The sequence below is a fragment of the Gopherus flavomarginatus genome, chromosome 12 (genome assembly GCF_025201925.1).
Source record: "Gopherus flavomarginatus isolate rGopFla2 chromosome 12, rGopFla2.mat.asm, whole genome shotgun sequence".
NCBI classification, from domain to species: domain Eukaryota; kingdom Metazoa; phylum Chordata; order Testudines; family Testudinidae; genus Gopherus; species Gopherus flavomarginatus.
The window spans coordinates 37,246,411-37,269,270 of NC_066628.1; the positions used below are offsets into that span (position 1 = coordinate 37,246,411).

Genomic DNA, 22,860 nt, shown 5'->3' on the forward strand with positions numbered 1-22,860 from the left:
TGAGGCTGTGACACACTAGTGATATTTCCCATATGTGCACGTGCAAAATATTCAAGTCATAGTTCCTTCGGGGCATGCTAGTGAGATATCTTCTAGTGAGAAATTCCCCATATGACGCATTCTAGTAAGATTTCCCTCAGGGGTATGTGTGTGCAACATGGCCTTCCGGTATTTCCATAGAGAGATGACAGTTCTCTGATGGGGGTGGGAGCCTAGAACCTCCTAATGTTTTCCTCATGGGTGTGTGAAAAAACCCCTAGCGATGATGTCTCCTTCACAGGTCCATGTATGACCTGCCCTGGGGGCTTGTCCCTAGTTGGTGGGCATGTGACCTGTCAAAGCGTTATTTGTCATGAACGTGTTTGTGAGGCAGCAGAGGCACAACACATGGATGGACATGCTCAACACAGCAGCCACCCACAACAAGGATGGGGGTGAAGGGCTGATGTGCTTTGGCCCTAGGGCCCACACACCCTCCTGAGACGGGGGGGGGGGGGAGGGCAATGTATTCCAGTTAGGGCAGATGCACCCAACCAAGAGAAGCTATGGGGTGGGGGAGGGAAGCACTGAAAATGGGGGTGACCCACCCTTCTGCTAAGGGTGACACACTCTGCAACAACATCCCCACCATGTGGAAAAGAACCAGGCAGCCTCACTGGGGGGGGGAACACCCTGATAAGGGGGTACAAAGGAGACACCCCAAAGGCATCCAGGAGGCAAAGCTGGGGTGGGGGAGCTGAGGCCCCAGTGCATCATGGTCAGTACGTGTGGGTGTATGCGCGTGGGGGTAAGGTGAGTCACTTCAGTACCTGCCCCGCCCCCTCCCCTAAGGCGGGATCCCACCGGCCCGCGCCGGCCACGGCCGGTTTCTGCCGGTGCCGGGCGGGCGGTTGGTCTCCGTGCGCGCGTGCCGCACGCTGCCCGCTGACGTCAGGCGTGTGTGGCGCGCGGGCGGGCGCCGGGCGGAGGGCGGCGGCAGCGGGTGTTCTCGCTACGTACGTGTAGTGCTGCGGTTTCTCGGGCTGCGCCTGCAGCGCGCTGGCGGGGGCCGTCGGCCCGGCCGCAGGGGGGCCGCTCGCCACTGGGCCCTTCGACATGTTCCTGCCTTCCGGTCCCTCCGCCGCCGCTACCGCCGAGGAGACTTTATTATTCACTCTGCGCGGTCCGCACGGAGACCGCAGTGCGCAGGCGCCGCCGCCGCCATTACCGCCCCGGTTCGCAAAGCATGATGGGACTTGTAGTCCAGGCACTCGCGCAAACGCCACCAACCGGGACACAGCTTGGCGGGGCTTCCGGCCTGTAAAACTACAACTCCCGGGGGCACTGTTCGGACATCGCCCCGGACTTTCTTCAGACTGGGGTCTGCTGGAAGTTGTAGTTCAGCTGCCCTTCGGAAGCCTAGCTAAGCTATGCATCTCCTGGAGGCAGGGGAAAGAGCTAGTAGTTCAGTGAGGACATGGAAGTACTGCGGATTAAGCAGTGTGCATACACGAGTTATTCAGACCTGTAACCACAGGTAACAGAGGGTTATGGTTAGACTTGGAAAGATCATTGTTAAATGTTGACTTCACCGTGCACACACAAACCAGGGGAAAATATTTTCATCAATAATAAAAAATTACAGATATGCAAAGTAAGAAAATGCTGCTCAAGAGATTGATTCAAGGCTATTTACAGTGTATATTTTCACATGTGATGTTGACAACTCGTTTTAATTTATCCCCTGATTTCCCACAACTGTGAAAATTTAAATAGATACAAATTGAAAAAAATGCTTACAAATAGACATTATCCATCTACATTATTAAAAAAAATAGAATTATGCCAAGTTATGGTTAAATAGGATGTGGGGAGACATGCCATTGCTGTAATACATTGTAATCTACTGTTTTTTTTTTAACAGTAGACTTTGTAACAAACATGGTCCTTAAGTATTCTCCTGACAACAGTTGATTTTTTTCTGTACAGTAAATTGAGAAAAAGACCTTTGTGACTAGTGTATGTTTTGGGACACGTGGCTTTTGTGAAGATAATGGATGAGTTGGTTTGCAGAGGATTAGAGAGGTATTTTCTGTATAACTTCATTTTCTCTCTCTCCTCTACTTAAAAACAAAAGGCAGACATTCCAGCAGAATGTCATGCAGAAGCTGATTCTGTAGTATTAATTTCCACATTACCCCACAAGGCAGAAAAGGTCCAAAAATAGTCAATGAATAAATAACAGCACACTTGATTTGAGAAGGATGGAGAGAGTTGTATGGAGAAGCTGCCTCTTTATAGCTAACCCCCGATTCTGTATCAATGTTGGGTTATCAGGATTGTGGACACCTTTCACGCCTTCCAAGCGAGGAAAAACTGAAAGTAACATTACCTCAGGAACTTTGCGGAGTTTTGCGTTAAATTATCTTCCTCCATGGGGAGATGATGTAAGCCTTTGTATACAGAATTTTGGTATCTCAGGCTCAACACATAATTATTAAACTCACTGGGCTATTTTAGAGTTGGGGAAGGGAGGGAAAGAGCACAAGGATTGATGAGAGGAAGACCTTTCATTTTAACTTGGCCACTAGGCACAGATTGAACAATGTTAATGTTAAACTCTAAGGCATGGTCTACACAGTTTTTGTATCAGTATAACTATTTTGGTTAGGTAATGTCTACACTTAAAATGCTATAGCAGCACAGCTGCACTTCAGCCTAGTCACTCACTACAGAGAGGGGAGGGGTATTCCCCTTGCAGTAGTTAATCTACCTCCCTAAGGCCAGGTCCACACTACAGCGTTAAATCGATTTAAACAGCGTTAAATCGATTTAACGCTGTACCCGTCCACACTATAAGGCACTTAAAATCGATTTTAAGGGGTCTTAAAATCGATTTCTGTACTCCAGCTAAACGAAAGGAGTAACCCTAAAATCGATATTACTAAATCGATTTAGGGTTAGTGTGGACGGAAATCGAAGTTATTGGTCCCATTCTTTTACTGAGCTACCCAGAGTGCACCGCTCCAGAAATCGATGGTAGCCTGGGACCATGGACGCACAGCACCGAAGTAATGTGCCCTAGTGTGGACGCGTAAAATCGATTTTATAAAATCTGTTTTATAAAATCAATTTTATTAATTTCGATTTTACTCTGTAGTGTGGACGTGGCCTAACAGTCAATAATTCTCCTGTCGACATAGCACTATCTACACCGGTGATTAGCATGGTTCAACAAGGTCGCTGAGTTGCAGATTTTTCACACACCCGAGTAATGCAGTTGGGTTGACTTAACTTTTGAATGTAAATTTGGCCTTGGGGTGTGATTTTTTTTTTTTACCTAAATAGCTACAGTGGACACAGTTATGTTGACACAGTTTAAGAGCTCATTATCCTACATTTACAGGAATAAGAAATGTATAAGTATCTTATACAGCATAACTGTATCCACGCTTGTAGAAGTTGTACTACTTTAACTATATCAGTAAAGTTACAAATTTTGTACATAGAAAAGGCCAAATATATAAACAAATAAATCACAGTAAGTGATGAGCCTGTAGAAAGAGAAATGTTGAATTATCAAATAATACTCAAATGATTATAAAGTTTTATTTATATATATATATAAACACACACACTCACCTCCACTTAAGACTAACATGTTGTGACACTGTTTAACCTAGGGGAGCTCAAACTTTTCATAGTGCTATTGGATAGCCGATCTACCCGCCCATTTGTGATTGCACAGAATCCCTGTAATAGCTACAACATTTGTTTATAAAGTCATATTATGTCAATATTTAATCTTTTTGTACCTGTCTTTTAAAGGAATTTAGCAGCTGCACACAAGGAATTATCAGCACCATGTGAACAGTCAGCTCTGTGGACTACCAGGAGTGGTTCCACACACCCTTATTTGAAAATCACTGGTTTAAGCCAAACAGACTGACTTTTTCTAGACCAGTTAGTCCTGGCACTATCCTGGTTTCCGCTGCTTGTTCTCTTCCATGCTCCAGTCAGGAAAACCCAACACACACTCTGAATGAAAGGCAACGCACAAATGTTAGGTTTTACCTGGCAAGTTTGTTTTGTATGCACTTTGTATTTTATTATCTGTATGTGTCTGAATAGATACGTGTATCTTTGGAATTTTGCATATGAGCCTTCCCATCATAGCTTGTTTTAGTTTTAGTTTCATTTCCTGTAACCGCTGGATAGCTCCTCTTCAGTCCTATACCAGAACAAAAAGCTATAAAAGTATTTCTATAGTTAGAGGCTTGGGCAATCATCATTATAGAATTACAGAAAAAAAGTCTAGAATCAGAACATAACTCTTGTTAATAAACACTAACCACAGATTTCTCTGCAATGTTAATAATGTACCATCCAGTAAAAAAACATGCAGTTGCCATTACAGAGTGTTCCAACTTGTAGAGTTTCTGGAAGGCTAGCATCTTCATTGTCTCTAAGCACCCAATGAGTCAAATTAAAATGGGCTCCTCCTTGCAGCCATTGAGTCTTGGCTTTGGAAGGAATGGAGTGTTAGTAGGTCCCTGTTTCAAAGTTTCAGCTACTAAGCTCCCTTCTTTGTTGAAAGGATAAAAAAACACCATTATATAAATGAATGCAAAACAGTTTTATTTATACCTAATTATTTTGCTTTCATAAAAAGTTACTTTTTTATGTTGAAACCCCAAAGAATAGGAAAATTTAACAGAGAATGAAGACATTAGGTGTAGAGGATATATATATATATATATATATGTAAACCACAGCAGTCCCTATTCTGCAGCACATAATGGATCTTGTCACATCATATTAGTTCAAGTCTGCGGTAGTATATAACCCGCATCTATGCAGAACTTCTTATTGCATATGGCAAGAGAGATGATTAGCAATGTTCAGCTAACCAAATCTAAATTAGTGGGCTGGTGGGGTAGCTTTGGAAGTGGCTTGCTGTAATTATGAGTTGCCACCAACAAATGATTGAAGCAGATACTGATTTACAATGTGATCAATAGTTTGCAACTGATGTCCACGGTCACACTGTGTTATCTCTCATCTTCCAGAGTGTAAGAGATGATAGCATCTGCCATGTGATGTTCTGAAATGATGCAATGTGGATTGTTTCTGAGGTAGGTTGAAGCCTGGAAGTTCTTTTGTCTGATTGTCAATCGGGTTTGCGATACTACCATTATCCCAGAATTCTTTCCAGTGTGCCACAGGATTGAATGAGGATACTTTAAGAGCTTTAGGCAAATTATAAAAAGGCTTGTGAGATTTCAGGCATTTCTACAAGAGGTTCTGGAGGTCTTCATGAATTGGTAAATTCAGGATGGCCATAGTTCAATTGTACTCACAAGCTGTATGTGTGTCTCTCCAGGATCTTGGGTGGGGGTACATGTGCCAGAGTAGAAAACCATTGAATGGGTGTTGATTTTAATTGTTCCAGTTATAATTCTTACTGTGATATTAAGCTTGCACATCCAGAGATTTGGTACATAAGCTGCCCACCCTGCCTGGTGCACAATATTCAGCATTCAAGTACACCAGTGCTACCATTGCTGTTTGAAAAGTGTGTGCATCAGCACCCCATGTTGGTTTTTGGACATAGCTAGTTCTTCCTTTTTTACCTTTTTGCATGTCTTTACCAGATGAAATTGAAAAGTCAAGCTTCTGTCCAAATTTACACCAAAGTACATTGGATAGGGCTAGTTTTGGACTTATTCACTGTGAAAGATGACATTAAGTCTTTCCTTGGCAGCTTTATTGTTTAGGTGAAAGACTATTACCAAGGTTTTGGAAGAATTAGGAGAGAGCTTTCAGTACTGAAAGTATTCTGCCATTATCCTGAGGTTGGCATTGAGGATGTCACTGATGGTGATGTGGTCTTTGTATTGTACCGTAAGAGCGTTCTTCTCAGCATAAGTCACTAATGTAGATGTTGAATAGTGAAGGAGTCAACATGGATCATTGAGGGTGTGTGCTTTGCTGATCTGCCCATTCAAGAGAACATATTATCTACAGTTGCTCAACGTTGTGGCCAGGAGTCACATAATGCTACAGCATTTGATGATCCTTCATGCCTTGAGCAACAGCCCACATCTCCATATTGCGTTGCATGCAGCAGATAAGCCTGTCAGTGTAGTTCCATTTTTTAGATTCCACTGAAAACCAGCCTCAATGTAACTAGTAATGGTGAGAACCTGGTCGCAGCAACTTTGTCCCAGTCTGAAGCTGGCCTGTTCCTTTTGCAGGATGGCCTCAAAGATAGATCAGCAATACCCTCTTGTGATGGAGTGCCTGTGTGCCTTCTTCCCATCCTTGGCTGACCTAAGAACTGCTCAGAGACTCATCTTTTAGTTCTCACTCTGTATAATTTATTCAAGTCCCTCCACCAACACCTGTATAGCGCAACACGACAGTCCTGATCCCTATGGGACCTTCATAAGGGCCCTGGAAAGACAGGAGATTTCTTTTCCTTTGGATCATCTTCAGTCTGGTCACAGTTAGCCCTGTCCTCCCCACTTACAAGTCTTTCCTGCCTTTTATCAGTATTGTCAGCTGATGGACCAATTAATTCTTTAACTCACCCTTCCTTCCCAACTGATTAACTCATTCCTATTTTCTCAATCAGCTGTCACTGGGGAAATTAATTGAGGCTACAGAGATCAGAGTACTGACTCATCTGTCAGGCCTCAGCACTCTGTCACACCTCTCCATTAATTTATGAGCTTGAATTGGTCTGCCAACCATGCTCGTCCCTTGAGGAATTTGGGATAAATGCCATCCTTGCAAGCAACTTTTCCACTTTGTGTGACCATAAGGGGTTTATTTATTTCTTCTGTAGTGTATGGGGATAGAATCATAGATTATTAGGGTTGAAAGGGACCTCAAGAGATCATCTAGTCCAACCCCCTGCTCAAAGCAGGACCAATCCCCAAATGGCACCTTCAAGGATTGAACTCACAACCCTGGGTTTAGCAGGCCAATGCTCAAACCACTATAGTGGTGGGGCTTTGTTAGATGTTTAGAAAGAGCTCTTTCTGAACCTTCTGTGCAGTACTGGTTCTGCCTTTCACCCTCACTTCTGTTTTTAATCTGTGAATCCCGAGACATGCTTTTGGGAGGCTGCTAAACCTGGTGCAATATCTATTTTAATATGTAATTCTTTATTTCAGTTTGCAGGACATACATATGTGATCAAGAATCAATATAGAGCAGGAAGTTTTAGGTGTTCAGTTTATGCCCTATGTACAGTACATTTGAAAACAATGCCATAGTCCACATGAGGCATTTTGGGCCTGATCCTGTTTATCCTATTCAAATTCCCATTGAAGTAAGGATTGCATGACTTAGCCTATCAGTTGTTAAAAATGCAATGAAATGGTTCCATAATCCTTGAGACGGTTACATTTCAAAACAGACACAATCTTACTTACATACAAAGTCAGTACATAAATAAATGTATTCATGACTGAATATTGGTGACATCATAGCAGAATTTTCAGAAACCTTCATGGTCCATTGTTAACTCTGAGTACTCAACCACTGACCTTTCAGTGATCTGCCACAAACCATCCATCCATCTCCTCACTGGTTGTCCCTGACTACGATGACCCTCTCCTATCCCTCCCATAATAACTTTCTCAAGTTTACTTCCATCTCTATGCCTAACGTGACCAAAGTATATAAGTTTGTGTCATGCTGGTGTCTGTTGAGCCACTAATCCTGTGAGAGGACATGGTCCATGCTATTATGAAATTAAAGCCCGGAAAAGGACCAGGGAAATGGTAGATAACGTGCCCAAAGAACTTTTAAAAGCAATTGGTGAAAGCAATACTGATTTTATGTGGTAAATTTGTGATGATGTATGGATGACTAGAAATTGGCTGGACAACTGGATGAAGAGAATTTTTCTGACCTTGACGGAGAAGGGAAAAATAACAGATCTCATCTCATCTCCCTGATAGTGTACACAGCAAAGTTCTGTTCTACATAATCCAGGATTCCTGAAAAGAAGTATAGCAGCAGAACTACCACCACAAGCTGGTTTCAGAAAGTGCTGAGACACACCTGACCAAATTGCAAATATCCATCAAATCACTGAAAAAGGCAGAGTACAGGCACCCACTGATCATATGATTCACTGACTCTCCGAAGTGTTTGATACTATCTGACGTGACCGCCTTCGGAGGATATTAGCAAGCCTGCAGATTCTAATCTGACTAAACTCAGTGCAAGTCTCTACCACCAATAACAGACCATGGTGTGAAAAGCAGTAAGCAGTTTTCCCCTGAGCAGGGGAGAGACAAGGGTGTATTTTGTCCCCAGTCCTCTTTAACGTATATGCAGAATTTTTTATGAGACAAGTCTTGAAGATTTTTACAAAGTGGAAGAAGCTGGGATTTCCATTGGAGGTCATCTCTTAGCCAAACTCAAATATGCTGATGACACAATTCTCTTTGCTATAACCATCAATGCAATGCAACAAATGCTGGAGTCTGGAAAAACAGTTTTGTGAGGAATATGGACTATTCCTGAATGTAACAAAAACAAATTGCACATATGTTGACACAACAAACAACAGGATGTAAGCAGACATCACAATTAATAGACCAGCTGTAGAGACAGTAGCTTATTGAATTATTTGGTATCATATATATCCAACCAAGGAGGCTGTTCCAAAGAAATCTGAAGAAGACTAAAGATGGTTCACTCAGCTATGGTTTCCCTTAAGAGAATGTGGAAAATACATGGCATCTTGAAATATACAAAGGTGCAACTGGTGAAAAATGTAACTTTTTTCATAGGCTATATGGATGTGGATCGTGGGATGTTAATGCTGCTCACAAGAAGAAAACTGAAATTTTTGAAATATGGTGCTGGTGAAGACTTACATATTACTGATTTATTTTCTATGAACTTTTCAGAAGTTTTCCCAATTATGATATATTCATATTTTGTTTTTTTTCCTCTCCAATTTTGCAAAGATGTTATATTGATATCTTTGTTAATGTTTGTATATATGCTGAAGTCGAAGACAGTGCTATAAGAAGGCGATAGGAGTTTTGCATCAGTAAGAAGTGGAGGATGAGTGAGTTGTAAGTGCTTGGGCATCAATCTTGCAAATACTTATAAATAAGCTTAATTTTAAGCATATGAACAGTTTCACTGGTAAACTCCTGGTCCAACTGAAGTCAATGATTAAACTCCTATTGGCTCCAGCAGGGTCAAGATTGCACTAGAATCCTGTGTGGGACTGTTTTTTAAATTCTGCTCCCACCCCGCAATACCCACTTCCAACCGCTCCCACATTTTTTCTTGTGTTTTTATCTCGCGCCCTCCCACGAAAACTTTAGATCCTTCAAATCCCGCAAGAAAGACAGATTCCCCCAAGTTACTAAAATAAAAGTCAGTTAGTATATTCTGTACATAAATGGAATTCATACAATTTTTACCACTAAAAGGATAAAACAAATCTTGTTTAAACAATGTAAAAAGTACTTTAACGTCTTTATAATAGACACCAAAGCTCTGTCCCTCACTTAAATTTAAGTATAAAAAGTTTTAAAGTTTTTTCCTTCAAGTTACCACAGTCTGGGGTTTTTTTGCCCACTCAATCCTCCCTCAACAAAGTGCATTTTACACGTTTTACCTGTGGGAACAGCAGGATCTCAGCAGGATCTGCAGGGCTTTAGATTGCACCTATTGACTTGAGTGGGACAGCTCATGTCCTTAAAGTTAAGTCCACATGTATTTATAGATTTGGGGCCTAAAATTCTTCCTTTATATAGCTGAATTATTATTATATAACTATAAAGCAGGTTTATTTTATTTGTATGGTTTTAGATATGAAGGGTATCCATGTTGTGGAGATATAAAAATACAGATATTATATTTCTTATTTACCTTTATTTTTCAGTATGTATAGCTATGTATCTATTGTATAAAATAAATGTTATGAATAGGTTTGTGGATGAAAGACAGAAAATAATCTTAATGACATTAGCGTGTTGTGTATGAAAATCACTAGCACACAAGGCCCTGATCCTGCAGTGAACTCCATGAAGCCCAATGCTTTAACTTTACGCATGATGTATGCAAGATCAAGGCCTTAGTATATGAAATGTGTTGTAATGATCACATTTATTACATTACTAATTGTTTTGCTTTATTTTTAATGAATTTACGTACCCAGACTGTCCCCATTTAGAGAGGACCATCCTTATTTTTAGCTAAGCATTTATAATATTCCCTGCTTTGTCTTTAAAAAACAAATTCAGTGTATTTCAGTGAAATTAAAATAGTTTAATCCACAAACATCCCTGAATTTGTCACAGATTGCAAATCTCGGTACATAGAATACGAAAGACATTATAGAAAATAACGTTTACTAACTAATGTTTTGTGCCTGAACAATGCTTTAGAAAATGAAGTTAATTCACTACTAATAATGGTTATTATTTAAAAGGTAAGAGTAATTGCATTTTTGTTAACATACATTTTTATGAGGGACATTAATAAAACCTGCTCTCTGCCCCTACCAGCATGCTTCTATCGAGTCCCCTGTCCCACAGCTGTCCTCCCCTCTGCGTTTAGGACATTCACACACGCTGCCTTCCTATTGCCTTTCCATTGTGGAGCTTTGCAACAAAGTGTAGGATCCAAAGCATGTTCCATTTCGTCCAATCAGAACTATCTCTGGGTTTGTTGTTCTGATTGGCTCATTCCTGCCTCCCAGTAGCCAATCGGCGTGCTACTTTAACAACCAATCAGCAGCCAGGCTAGCATCCAATCAGCGCTGAGTAAACGGAGCACCGCCTTTGTGTCCTGTGACGGCACAGCGCCGGCGGAAGCCCCGACCAATGGGGAGGTGCGCCGTTTCCAGGCATTATGAGGTCATCACGCAACCTGCCGCCCCCGCTATAAAAAGCGGGTCCTCGGAGCGGGAGGGCACAGTGAGAGGGGTTGTTGGTTAGGTGGTGATTCGTACGTGGAGTGGATTATAGCAGCAGCCGGTGGCTCCTCGGACAGGCGGTGAGTGGCTGTTCCGCGCCGGGCAGCGAGCGGCTCTTGTGGTGACAAGATGGACCGACCGGCACCTCTGAGCACCGCCCCTGGTGGTGTCAGACGAGACCCGCGCGGGACCGTGCCTGGCCGGCTTCGCCCCGGAAGAAGCGCGATCCTTTGTCCGCTCGGAACGGGCCTGCCTGCGGCCACCCCGGCTTCCCCTGCTCCGCGGCCCCAGCCGCCTGGGACTCGCCGGCCGGCCGGCCGCAGGCAGAGGGAGGCGGCCGTGACTCACTCTTCCCTCCGAGAAGAAAGGCCACGGGGCGGGGGAGCCGTGACTCCTCCTTCTCCCAGGGGAGGCCGCTGGCTGCCTGCCTGCCGCGCGGGGGAGGGGAGGCAGCCCACGGACATGTGCTGCCTGGGGCTGGCAGCGATTTGCCCACGTCTCTGCGTGGGGAGGAAGAGGGGGGATGGTTTCCTGTTGTCTCCATGCTGAGGCGCACGGACCGTGTGGGGGTGGGTTGTATTGAAGGGAGAAGGCTTAATCGTGGGGCAGGGGCTTTCCTGTGTCACACCTGCCTATTTCTCTTCTAGGTAAGTGAGGAAAAATGGCCCGTACAAAGCAGACTGCCCGTAAATCCACTGGTGGCAAAGCTCCACGTAAACAGCTGGCCACTAAAGCGGCTAGGAAAAGCGCTCCCTCTACTGGTGGAGTCAAGAAGCCTCATCGCTACAGGTAAGGAAAGGAACCTTGCTGAGGCAGTGACAGGTCTGTCTGAGAATATCCTGCAGCTCTAGACTTGGAGCTGGGACAACACGTTATTCTTGTGGACTGAAGTCTCTTCTTGTTCCTTCTAGGCCTGGTACTGTGGCCCTTCGTGAGATTCGTCGTTATCAGAAGTCTACAGAGCTGTTGATCCGTAAGCTTCCCTTCCAGAGGTTGGTAAGGGAAATTGCCCAAGACTTCAAAACAGACTTGAGGTTCCAGAGTGCAGCCATTGGTGCACTGCAGGTATTGTACTATTAGTGTCCTCGCTGCTGCTGCTTATGATAACTTAGGAATCTGAGGCAGCATGTGTTGCTTTCTGAAGGCTTCTAACACTCTTCTCTTGCCTTTGTTTTTTTTAAACAGGAGGCTAGTGAAGCATATCTGGTGGGTTTGTTTGAAGACACAAACCTGTGTGCCATCCATGCCAAGAGAGTCACTATCATGCCCAAAGACATCCAGCTGGCTCGCAGGATACGGGGGGAGAGAGCTTAAGTGGAAGCAGTTTTTATGGTGTTTTGTAGTAAATTCTGTAAAATACTTTGGTTTTAATTTGTGACTTTTTTTGTAAGAAATTGTTTATAATATGTTGCATTTGTACTTAAGTCATTCCATCTTTCACTCAGGATGAATGCTAAAAGTGACTGTTCACATAAACCTCAGTGATGTGAGCCTTGTTGCTCAAGAGTGACAAGTTGCTAATATGCAGAAGGGATGGGTGATCTTTCTTGCTTCTCATGCATGTTTCTGTATGTTAATGACTTGTTGGGTAGCTAAAATTGTAAGGTACTAGAATTGATATAAATGTGTACAGGGTCCTTTTGCAATAAAACTGGTTATGACTTGATCCAAGTGTTTAACAATTGGGGCTGTTAAGTCTGACCATACATCACTGTGATAGAATGTGGACTTTCAGAGGGTGAAACTACAAGTCTTAACCACAGTGTAACTTACAGTTTCCTAAAAACGTAAACCTGGCAGCTATAGAATACACTATGTGCATTTATAATAGCTATTTTATATATTGTAGTGTCAACATTTTTAAATTAAATGTTTTACATTCACATGTGAGGTGTCCTGTCATTGGTGTGTCCATGGAGTTAAATAGCAAGCTGGATAAAATTTTTGAAGGGAGTGAGTTAATAGTCTTTGCCCAAGGGAGAGGTAGTATAATACTTGAGAATGTTCTTGCCCTAACTCATTTTTTGAATGACTACTTTACTTTACAAGTGACCTGAACTAGGGAAAACTTGAGCTCTTGTTCTCTGGCTGCTCTTGTGAAGGTCATGTTTTAAATTAGTAATTAGTCTTGTCTAGGCTGGAAGGCAGAGCTTCGTCCTAGTCCTTAAATCACAGTAGCAAAATGTGTGTGGTTTGTTTTTTGAGGGGGAGTTAAGCTACCCCCTCTTCAAGGTGCATTGGTAGACATTAATCTCCCCCAAAACCAAAGCACACCAAACAAGCTCCAGAAAAAGTTAAGGCTTTAATAAGTTGAGACTAAGCTAAGGCCATTAAACTATAGATATTAGGGGTTCAGAAGAGAATGGTTTTTAACTTCATTTTGAAGTCACTTGAATTTTCTTTATGTATCTTCCTCAGAGTTAAGTTTAGGAACAAGCATGGGTGATATCTCAGTTGGACAAGTCTCCTGACTTGACAGTCAGTGAAAGTTTAGGTGCTTTTGAAAATTTGACTCTTCCTATTTAAGTTACAGGTTGTGAGCAAGTTCTAGATAGAATAAAATTCCCCCATCTCAACTTGGTTTCACTTTTAATGCTTTTCTTCTCCCTGGAACAATTGCTCTTAAACAACTTCTTCCCTGCTTTCAACTTTCCATCAGAAAGCAGAAGAAAGAAAAGCCTTGCTAATAAAACTGGGGGAGGGGGTGGACTTAGTTGACATTCTAAAACATTTTACTGCTTAAAAGTAATACATCTTTGAGCACTTGCTACTGGTAGCAGCCCTAACTTAATTTGACTTCTAATTAAAGATACAGAAAAGGTTAACTACAAGTTACAGTGCTGCTCTTAACATGGAAATTGCTGTCCGGTCTAACTTGCTGTGGGGATGGAGGTTTTGTCTTTTCCTGAGTTGTTATATAAACATTTGCATCCACACTATGAGTAAGTCAAGCATGGAAAAATTGACACTGTGAACAGCTATGTTATTCCCATGTTTTATTCCACAGAACTTTGAAAGCTTTTAGTGAAACTCTCCATAGGGAATTAAGAAACAGTTTATGATGTTGAGACTGGGCAGTAAGTTAGGCTTGGCTTTCAGAGATGCATTTGAAACACTTCCTTCCAAAATTTGGACAGTTTAAAAATAAAATCCTAAATTCAGTTCATGTTACAGGTGAAGACAGCCTCTTAATCCATTGTCAAGGTCTTAGCCTCTGAAAATAGGATGGAATTGTCCCCAGGGCTCCAAATGTGGGTCACTGGAGTGCCTGGAGAATGCTCAGAGCTAGAGCCGTCACTCCCCCTTCTCATCAGACAAACCATTCGGTGTGTTTAAATCCAGCAGCTGAGGGAACAAGCACTTATTACCAGTTACTCTTCTGCAAACTCTTTAAGGGTGGCTCCAGCACCCTCTTCCCCTTTACAGAATGATTAATCTGGGACAAAATGTTAACACATTAATACCTCTATAGTTACGTAGAACATTTTCCCCCAAATCTCAGATACTCAACAGCACCTAGATGTGTCCAAATACTACAGTATAATACAAGATTCTAACGAGCATTGACTTGTGATGTAAATCACTTGAAAACCTCTTAAATGCAGAAAGTTAAGCAAACAGGATATCACCATCTTGACACATTCATTAAGAAGGATGGTCCAGTGGTTAGGGCACTAGGACTTGGGAGGTACAGGTTCAATCCCTACTCTAGCACAGACTTCCTGTGTGGCTTTGGGCAAGTTGCTTAGCCTCTGCTTCAGTTCCCCTACTGTAAAATGGCAACAAATGCATTGCCCTACCTCAGAGGGCTGTCACCCAATAAGTACCTTTGGGGGTGTTTATACAGGGGAAGGAAAAAAAAAAAAAAGACCTGCAGTAGTGAGTCTTGGAGCCCTGGTCAACTGACTTTGGCTCACACCACAGAGCTAAAAATAGTGTAAACCTCCAGGTTCAGGCTGGAGCCCAGGCTCTGAGATTCTTGCTGGGTGTCAGAGAGGGGTTCGGGTCCAGCCCCAGCCCAAATGTTTACACTGCTATTTTTACCCACAGGCTGCAAGCCCAAATCAGTTGACCTGGGCTTGGAGACTCTGCTGCATTTTTTTGTTGTGTTTTTTGCTGTGTAGACTCACCCTTAAGATACCTGGGTAAATAAAACCCAAGTCTTGCAAGCAATGGGCCATCCCACAGCTTGATTCAGTCCTACTTGAAAAAGTATATTTAAATATTAGTCCCCTAAAACAAAACTAACTCCATTCACTGAGTGGAGATACTGAAACTTGGGTATTTCTACCAGCAGTTACCTAAAACTGGTTGGATACGTGGTAAATGAATTAGCTACGGTATTATAGGCATTACTAGAATTTTCCTTTTAAAAAAGAATCACATTAAAATACCTATGATTTCATTTTACCTACTCCTATGCTAATTAGACATCACAAAAAAAGAGTGGAAGTAAAAAGTTACTTGTTATTTACATCTTTTCCAATGCAGCTTCTTCAAGTGCTTGCTCATTTAGATTCCAATTAGGTGCGTGCGTGCCATGTGCACGATCGTCAGAAGATTTTTACCCTAGCACCACTCGGAGGGTTGGCTGAGGCTTCCCCTGGAGTGGTGCCCTTATGGCACCGGATATATGCCCCTACCGACCTAGCGCCCCTTCAGTTCCTTCTTACCGCCCATGATGGTCATTGGAACTGTGGAGCACGGCATAGCTGATCTCCACTCCCCTCTTTACTCGTTATCTCTCTAGTTAGTTTTGTAGTATAGTAGTTTCTAGTTGTAGTTAATAGTAAATTTTGTAGTTAGTGTATATAGTAGTTGGAGTAAAGGGGGTTTTCTCCCCTCCCTCCTTCCCGGTACCCGGGCTCATGCCTGGGTCTTCGGGTTTCAAGCCCTGCTCAGCCTGTCTTAAGACGATGCCTACGGGAGACCCCCACGACTCCTGCCTGAAGTGCCTGGGGGAAGCCCATCAAACAGATAAGTGCCACATCTGTAAGTCATTCAAGCCACGTACAAAGAAGGAGCGGGACTTTCGTTTGAGGCAGCTCCTCATGGAAGCAGCACTTAGCCCAGTGCCCTCAGGCCTGAGCAGAGACCCGGCGCCATCGGCCTGAAGCGCACCCCCAGCACTGGCAAAGGCTCCCGACACTGGACGTCTCTGGCATCGCAGCCTGCGCGGCACCACTCGCTATCTTCAGGGTCTAAGAAGCAGCACAAGCAACCTGCTGCTCCTGCCCAGTCGCAGGCACTGCCTGTGCCCCCCTGGGAGCAACGTCCCGTACTGGACCGCCCCGTGAAGGCTCCAACTCCGGCACCGTTGATTCTGGCACTACAAGCGCCGTTGAGTCTTGTGCATATAAGTTCCCCGGTGCGCACCACCGTTGAGCTCGGTCTGCTGTCTGCCCCGGAGACCTTCTCTATAGCCCACAACTTAACCGCACTCACTGAGTCGGGACCGTTGCAGCCTCTGGCACGGCCGGTGCAGTCTGTCCTATCAGTAGGGAAGCCTGCTATCATGCGCCCTCCATCGCAGACTGAGATGTCTTGGCACCGCTCCAGTTCGTAGTCCCAATCTAGGCACTGGACCCGAGCACAGCACCACCCGCAGTCCCGGCACCGACCATCATCTCAGTGCCGGTCATACTCGCGGCACCGCTCCACCTCGAGAATGTCTCCTTCCTGGTACAGTCAGTACCGGTCAAGATCCTGGCACAGATCTCGGCACCGATCTCCACAGAGTAGGTCCCAGAGCCGTTCTGCCCAGATATCTTCATCGGTGTCCAGATCTCCCAGTACCGGTATGATCGTCGGTACTGATCCAGGTCTCGGCGCTGATCTCCATCCCTACGACGCAGTCCATCGACGTGGGATAGTGCAACACAGCACAAGCAGTTGGTCCCACCTTGGTCTTCCCGCCCTACCTCAAGGTCATCCCAGGCAGAGAGTGGCTACCCCGCCCATGACCAGGATGTGGATGCTGAGGGTCAATGGCAGAACGAGGGACAAGATCCTGCTCAGGGACCACCGCAATGGTCCATCTGGACCCCTTGGGCATACCACCAGGCCCAAGGCATCCCCTCCAGGGCTTCTCATTCGGAACCCCGGGTCCCGGAGGCCACAGTCAGCTGCCCCCCCTCAGGGGACGCGGAGATGATGACCCTGCAACCAACTCAGGCACGTGCTCCTAGTATGGAGAACCTGGGACAGCCGGACCTTCTCCAGCAATACTTGCACCAGGAACCATCCTTTCTAAGGTGGTGTCTGCCTTCTATGTCAACCAAGACATCTTCCTTCCAGTCTTCTATCCAAAGCCTCACGCTTCTCGATGGGAACAACAGCGGCACTCCCTAGACGTTTGCAGGACCCTTGCCTTTTACACTGAGTGAAGGAAACCTTTCAGAAAGACGACCCAGCTGTTTGTGGCGGTGGCAGACCGGATGAAGGGCCTCCCAGTCTCCATGCAGCATATATTGTCCTGGATTACATCATGCATACGGGCATGCTGTGGACTTGGCTGGCACCCCAACTACACACCTTACTGCCCACTCAACCCAGGCTCAAGGTTCGTCCTCCACCTTCCTGGCTCATGTGCCAATACAGGAGATCTGTAGGGCAGCAACTTGGTCATCAGTTCATACCTTCGCTTCCCACTGTGTGACAGTGCAGTAATCCAGGGGTGATGCTGCATTTGGTTCAGCGGTCCTTCACTCCGTGACAATTCACTCTGACCCCACCTAGGTAAGGCTTGGGAGTCACCTAATTGGAATCTATATGAGCAAGCACTCGAAGAAGAAAAGATGGTTACTCGCCTTTGTAACTGTTGTTCTTCGAGATGTGTTGCTCATATCCATTCCAAACCCGCCCTTCTTCCCCTCTGTCGGAGTAGCTGGTAAGAAGGAACTGAGGGGGCGCTAGGTTGGCAGGGGCATATATCCAGGGCCATAAGGGCACCACTTCAGGGGGTGCCTCAGCTGACCCATCAAGTGTTGCTAGGGTAAAAATCTTCCGACGACTGGGCACGCAGAGCGCGCACACCTAATTGGAATGGATATGAGCAACATCTCGAAGAACAACAGTTACAAAGGTGAGTAACTGTCTTTTTTTTTTAGCCTGCCTGTTCTCAGCAGGGACAGTTTCCAGAACACCTAACTTCACACTTGGGTGCAGCTCATTAGATCTTGTGATTGGGGCAGTTAAACTGAAAGGGCATTTTCCAGAGAAGAATTACTTCACAATCTCAGGGCTCAATTCAGGAACGCACTGAAGTACACGCATAGCTTTAATTTACAGATATGTTCTATCAACTTCAGTGGGATTTAAGCACAACCTTTAGAAGATCACATTAAAACATTTCTTTTTACCTACATGTGCTAATACCTCACACAAAGTGGAAGTCAGTACTTCCATGTGGCAGGATGTGGTAGAACACAAAGAATTTCCATCTTTTACACTCTAATAAACAGTAAAATGTTTGCTTACCAATTCTCTTGATAATTTCTTCACATTCATTCTCAGAATTTGATTCAAACACCAGACAGTCAAAGGTACTGTGTTCAGGGGTCCCTGGTGAAACTCTGAATAAGAAAATTCCTCATCAATAGACAGAAATAAGTCCAGTAATTCATAAAGGGGTTTTAAATGGTGTCGAGCTACAGGAAGTACCATAGAGGGACCTCATCTCAACATCTGGTGCATCTGTAACAGCAAGGCTGGTGGTCCATGTACACGTGCAGCAATGGCAAACATCTATTGGACCCTGTGCGGTTAGCCCCCTTTTTCATTTACTGACAGTGGCACAAGGGACCCTGTGCGGTTAGCCCCCTTTTTCATTTACTGACAGTGGCACATGAGGGGCAAGCATGCCCAATCCAATCTCCAGATCTTTCAAAGTTTCTCCAAAAGAGTACACGTGTTTTCTAATTCTAACTTGATAATGGTTTAAGACTCTGCATGAAAATGTAATTGATAAAGTCATGATCCCAAAACCAGACTAGGTTTATCCCACAATCAACACTTACGCAGCACAAAAGGCAAAAAGATTGTTGCTATCCAGACGGCGACCCACACAGGAGATCTCTGGATAGGGGTAATGGAACAGAACCTACAGTGTAACAGTCAAGAGAGAGATTTGATTAGCAACAAAGCTGACAGTTCAGGGTTCAACCGCTGGAGCCTGCCGTTTGTTCACTGAATTAGTCCAGCGTTAAATAAATTGCTGCAAAGGGAAATTCTTTTCCATGTAGAATGAAGTCAGAGCTGCTGCCGCCATGTATAAGAGACACAAAATAGTTTCACGTTCTGACACTGCTGTGTACACACAAAGGTCAGTGCACTTTCTACAAGCTAAAAACATGCAAAAGCAAAATCATGCTAAGGAAAGTGAGAGGCCACACATCAGGGTATTTAAACATTACTAATGTGCCGTGTTAGAGGGCTTTCACTTCACCCTCCCACCTCCCTGGTTCTTGCCACACAGACAGCAAGCACCAAAAGACCAGAAGTCCAAAGTGCAGACAATGTGATGTTTATTGGGGTTAGTTTCCAAACAAGCATATTCCAAAGCCCTTCACACCAGTCAGGCTTATCGCTATACCAGGGGCGGCTCTATGTATTTTGCCACCCCAAGCAGGGCAGTCAGGTGGCTTTCGCCAGGTCCACTGGAGCCGCCCTGCTCTATACGCTGATAGTGTCTGTTTCCCAGTGTTTCGTTCCCAGCTCTGATGCCGCAGAGCGTTTACCTCCTGTCCCCTTCCCAGCTCTGATGCTGCAGTGCCCTGTTCCCGTTCCCCCACTTAGCAGGCATGATTCCAATTTCCCTTCCACGCACTTCCTGTTTGACCCCAGTTTATATAGCAATATTCTCAGCTATACCTTAACCAATAATTTCCCGGAAATTTAACTAACCAATCCTAACATATTGTAACATAACTCTCTAACCAATTATATCCCACTACCCTAATTAACTTACACCTAGCAAAATTAATTATACAGCAGACAGAAAACAATTAGAGAACCAGACAGGTTAACAACAGAAAAGTGGGGGCCATAAAGATAAAACAATACAGAAATGAGGGTTTCACAACCATTGATAAGTGATTTCTTGCCAGACAGGATGCTGTCAAACTAAGTTTTCTTTAACCATCTTGAGATCTGTTCCTTTATCTGGTGGTGATGGGCACGACCAGGACAGGATCATCTTCCTAACAGCCCAATACCATCTCATTTCAGCGTGACTGGTTTGGAATGTGAGGATGTGACCGTTCGCTTCCCAGCTTATGGCTGCCCCTGCTGCTTAGCCAAAGGCCTTAGCCTACAAACAAGGCCTAAGACTATCCTAGTGAGAGAAGGCCTGTACGCAGGCAGACTGTGGTTTTGATTCTTTGTTTTTATACCCCTGTAACTAGCTAAGTGATAAAAATACACCTAAGTTCTTAAAGTACAGGCTTTACAGGAAGGTCTGAATATCTATATTCTAACATGCCAGAATGTTTCAACTCAACTTGAAGACGACATCCCTTTCTCACCTTGGAAGAGGTTTTCTCTTGTATGAAGACTTCAGTTTCTTTCACGTCAAATAAAACTTCCTGAATAAATAAACAAAACCAACTTTTAAGATTTATTTTAGAGAAAGATAACAGCAAGAGAGCACTTAACCAGGAGTGATGTAAATCATACGGAAGCCCAGTTTTTCAGGAAGCCTTCTTCCGCTGGTGGCAAATTCCACAGATCACAACGGCTGGTTGGTGCAGCAAGTGAGGTGTGGTCGTGAGTGAAAACAACCCCAGTGATAATCTCCATCTAACCTCTGGTGGTGATTTGACAGGATCGCAAAATTGCCACATAATTTAGTTTGTCAGATCTCTGCTCAGGAGGAATAAAGGACAGGCAGACCTGTGTGCGGAGGAGGAGTTATGCAATAATCAACTTGTGTTCTCCTCTTCGGAGCTCACAGGACCTGATTCACTGTTGCCCTCGATCTTGTAAAGTCCTTTATACCAGTGCACAGCAGGGATCAATCACAGCTATTGTAGAACGGTAGCGTTTTAAACCTACTTCACAAACATCTACGCAAGGTTCAGGCAATGGTAAATCAGGCCCAGAAATGTACATAACTGAGGATTTAAATCCTCAGATTCCGTATTTTAAATGTTTTCTATTCTTTTGGTTGCAAAGATCCTTCTATACATTAAATCCCCACTAGTGGCTTGTTGAATATACAGCCCAACTAGCTGAATCTGGAACCAGAGTGGGCAAACAGCACTGGCAGAGATGGGCCTTCCTACATTTATCTTACTGAGGTGTGGTGACAACATCAAAATCCTAGCTCAGCCAACTTCAATGCCAACATTCATCTACCAGTATTCATAGTAGACAAACACCAGGCTTGAATGACTGAAGCATAATTGTAAACCCAGCTGGGGCTGATTCTCATTTAGACTATGTCTCTCTCTTGCCAGCCACATCTTCCCCCACACACGCTCCAAACCTAAACCCGTCTGTTCTGTGCCTGCTCAGCTGACGTAACCATAGAATTACATTCTCCCCGACCCATTTTGTTTTGACTCATGCAATAGACACAGATTTGCCGAACTCCAAACCCTATGTTTCAGACTCTTATGAATGCTCAAGCCACGTGGTTCTCTCTCACTAGGTTTGACAATTTAAGCAAGGCAGGTAGTATTCCCCTCCCTCCCACTCAACACTAGCTCTTCCCCAAGCTCTCCTGTGCACGTGCGCGCATACACTCGCTTCTTAGCTAATGCCAGCATCACCATTCATGCATGAAGGTGGAAGACTTTCTCATACGGTATGGCAGGACTCACGTCACTGGTAGAAGAAATGTGCCAGGAGGAAAGACATTCCTTGCTATATTAGTGAGGGGGTTGGGAGCAATTCCATACTTACGTCTGAGTCTAGACTTCCATTCCAAGCCCTGTTTTCACTCTAACTTTTGATCAGAGTGATCCATTTGTTTGCAAACTGAAATGCTTAAAGCAAGGTAGGAGAAGGATTTTTCCTTAGAATCTGGAGAGTGCAGGAAGTGTTTATGCTACCAAATAAAAAATTCATTGTGGCTTAGAGTTTTCTCCACTGCCTAATGCTTTTTTTAGTCCATCTGTTCTTAGCAGGGCCAACAAAGTCAAACACACTGAACTTCACAGAAGTCTGCAGCTCTGTAGTTCCTGTGAATGGGGAAGTGTACCTATTGGGTTTCTGGGAACTGGGCAGGCGGAAGCCGGCCCACTGCTAACGGATCCCCCACTTGGCCTAAGGGGAGGATCTACAGGACTTCAAAAACCCAACTGATTTCGGGGGACAACTAATAAAAGAACAGGGACAGGAGTGCGGTCAGAGGGTCATAAGAAGGGAGCCTGACGGGGACACCGAGCAGAGAACCCCAGACAGCGCCCACTGCTCCTCAAAGGCATCAAGTGTATCTATTGGGTGTCTGGGAAGTGGGCGGGTGAAGCCCGCCCACTGCTAAAGGATCCCCCCTCAGCCTAAAGGGAGGACCCACAGGACCACAGAACCCACTAAGTGCGGGGGACAACTAATAAAAGAACAGGGACAGGAGTGAGGTCAAAGGGTCATAAGAAGGGAACCTGACGGGGACACCGAGCAGAGAACCCCGGACAGCGCCCACTGCTCCTCAAAGGCATCAAGTGTAGCAGAGTGGTTACCCGCTCCTGCCCCGAGAGGTTTAAAAAGCGGCCTGGGAGGGCTTGAAAGCTGCAGCTCTAAAAGCTGGGCTGATTGGGGAAGCAGCCGCAGCTGGGCAACACCCTAATCAGGCCACAGCTGGCCTGTATAAAAAGGCCAGGGAAGCCAGGAGCAAACAAACAGTCTCCTTCTGCCTGTAGAGGGAGAAGGGCCTGGTTGCAGGGAGCTAGACGCAGGGTACCTGAGTGGAGCAGGGCTGG

At 44.6% G+C, this 22,860-nt stretch overlaps 3 protein-coding genes and 1 long non-coding RNA gene across 11 annotated transcripts in view; 2 read left to right on the forward strand and 2 right to left on the reverse strand.

Moving 5' to 3' along the window:
- Positions 1-1,151, reverse strand: part of UNK (unk zinc finger) — a 60,075-nt gene extending 58,924 nt beyond the window's left edge. For 2 of the 3 annotated variants that reach the window (XM_050919254.1, XM_050919250.1), the window contains exon 1: positions 1,000-1,150. In XM_050919254.1, the coding sequence (XP_050775211.1) occupies positions 1,000-1,097 (98 nt within the window). In that variant the 5' untranslated portion in view covers positions 1,098-1,150. Of the gene's footprint in view, positions 1-999 lie in introns of all 3 variants that reach the window. The other variant, XM_050919251.1, reaches the window with a different exon arrangement.
- LOC127032292 (uncharacterized) lies at positions 1,070-9,643 on the forward strand. 2 transcript variants are annotated; one of them, XR_007768752.1, is made up of 3 exons: positions 1,070-1,516; positions 5,049-5,114; positions 7,161-9,643. It is a non-coding gene; the product is annotated as an uncharacterized LOC127032292 (long non-coding RNA). The 2 variants fall into 2 exon arrangements; XR_007768753.1 differs by having other exon boundaries at positions 7,953-9,643.
- The window catches only part of LOC127032232 (uncharacterized), a 41,286-nt gene continuing 22,233 nt past the window's right edge, over positions 3,808-22,860 (reverse strand). For 3 of the 5 annotated variants that reach the window (XM_050919362.1, XM_050919359.1, XM_050919358.1), the window contains 4 exons: positions 20,464-20,523; positions 18,958-19,040; positions 18,419-18,513; positions 3,808-4,210 (listed from right to left, as the gene is read on the reverse strand). In XM_050919362.1, coding sequence (XP_050775319.1) covers positions 4,089-4,210; positions 18,419-18,513; positions 18,958-19,040; positions 20,464-20,523 — 360 coding nt within the window. In that variant the 3' untranslated portion in view covers positions 3,808-4,088. Of the gene's footprint in view, positions 4,211-13,920; positions 14,376-18,418; positions 18,514-18,957; positions 19,041-20,463; positions 20,524-22,860 lie in introns of those variants that run through there. The other 2 variants (XM_050919360.1, XM_050919361.1) reach the window with 2 other exon arrangements.
- Positions 10,906-12,824, forward strand: LOC127032283 (histone H3.3A). Its single transcript, XM_050919473.1, has 4 exons — positions 10,906-11,019; positions 11,587-11,728; positions 11,851-12,004; positions 12,125-12,824. Exons 2-4 carry the CDS (start codon positions 11,601-11,603, stop codon positions 12,251-12,253), a joined length of 411 nt encoding a protein of 136 aa, XP_050775430.1. The 5' UTR covers positions 10,906-11,019; positions 11,587-11,600; the 3' UTR covers positions 12,254-12,824.

What these genes read in the sequence shown, in the direction of transcription:
- LOC127032283 (XM_050919473.1), top strand. Translation starts at nt 11,601, where the DNA reads ATGGCCCGTACAAAGCAGACTGCCCGTAAATCCACTGGTGGCAAAGCT. An exon ending in AAGAAGCCTCATCGCTACAG is followed by an intron (nt 11,729 to 11,850) that starts GTAAGGAAAGGA and finishes TGTTCCTTCTAG; the next exon opens with GCCTGGTACTGTGGCCCTTC. An exon ending in CAGCCATTGGTGCACTGCAG is followed by an intron (nt 12,005 to 12,124) that starts GTATTGTACTAT and finishes TTTTTTAAACAG; the next exon opens with GAGGCTAGTGAAGCATATCT.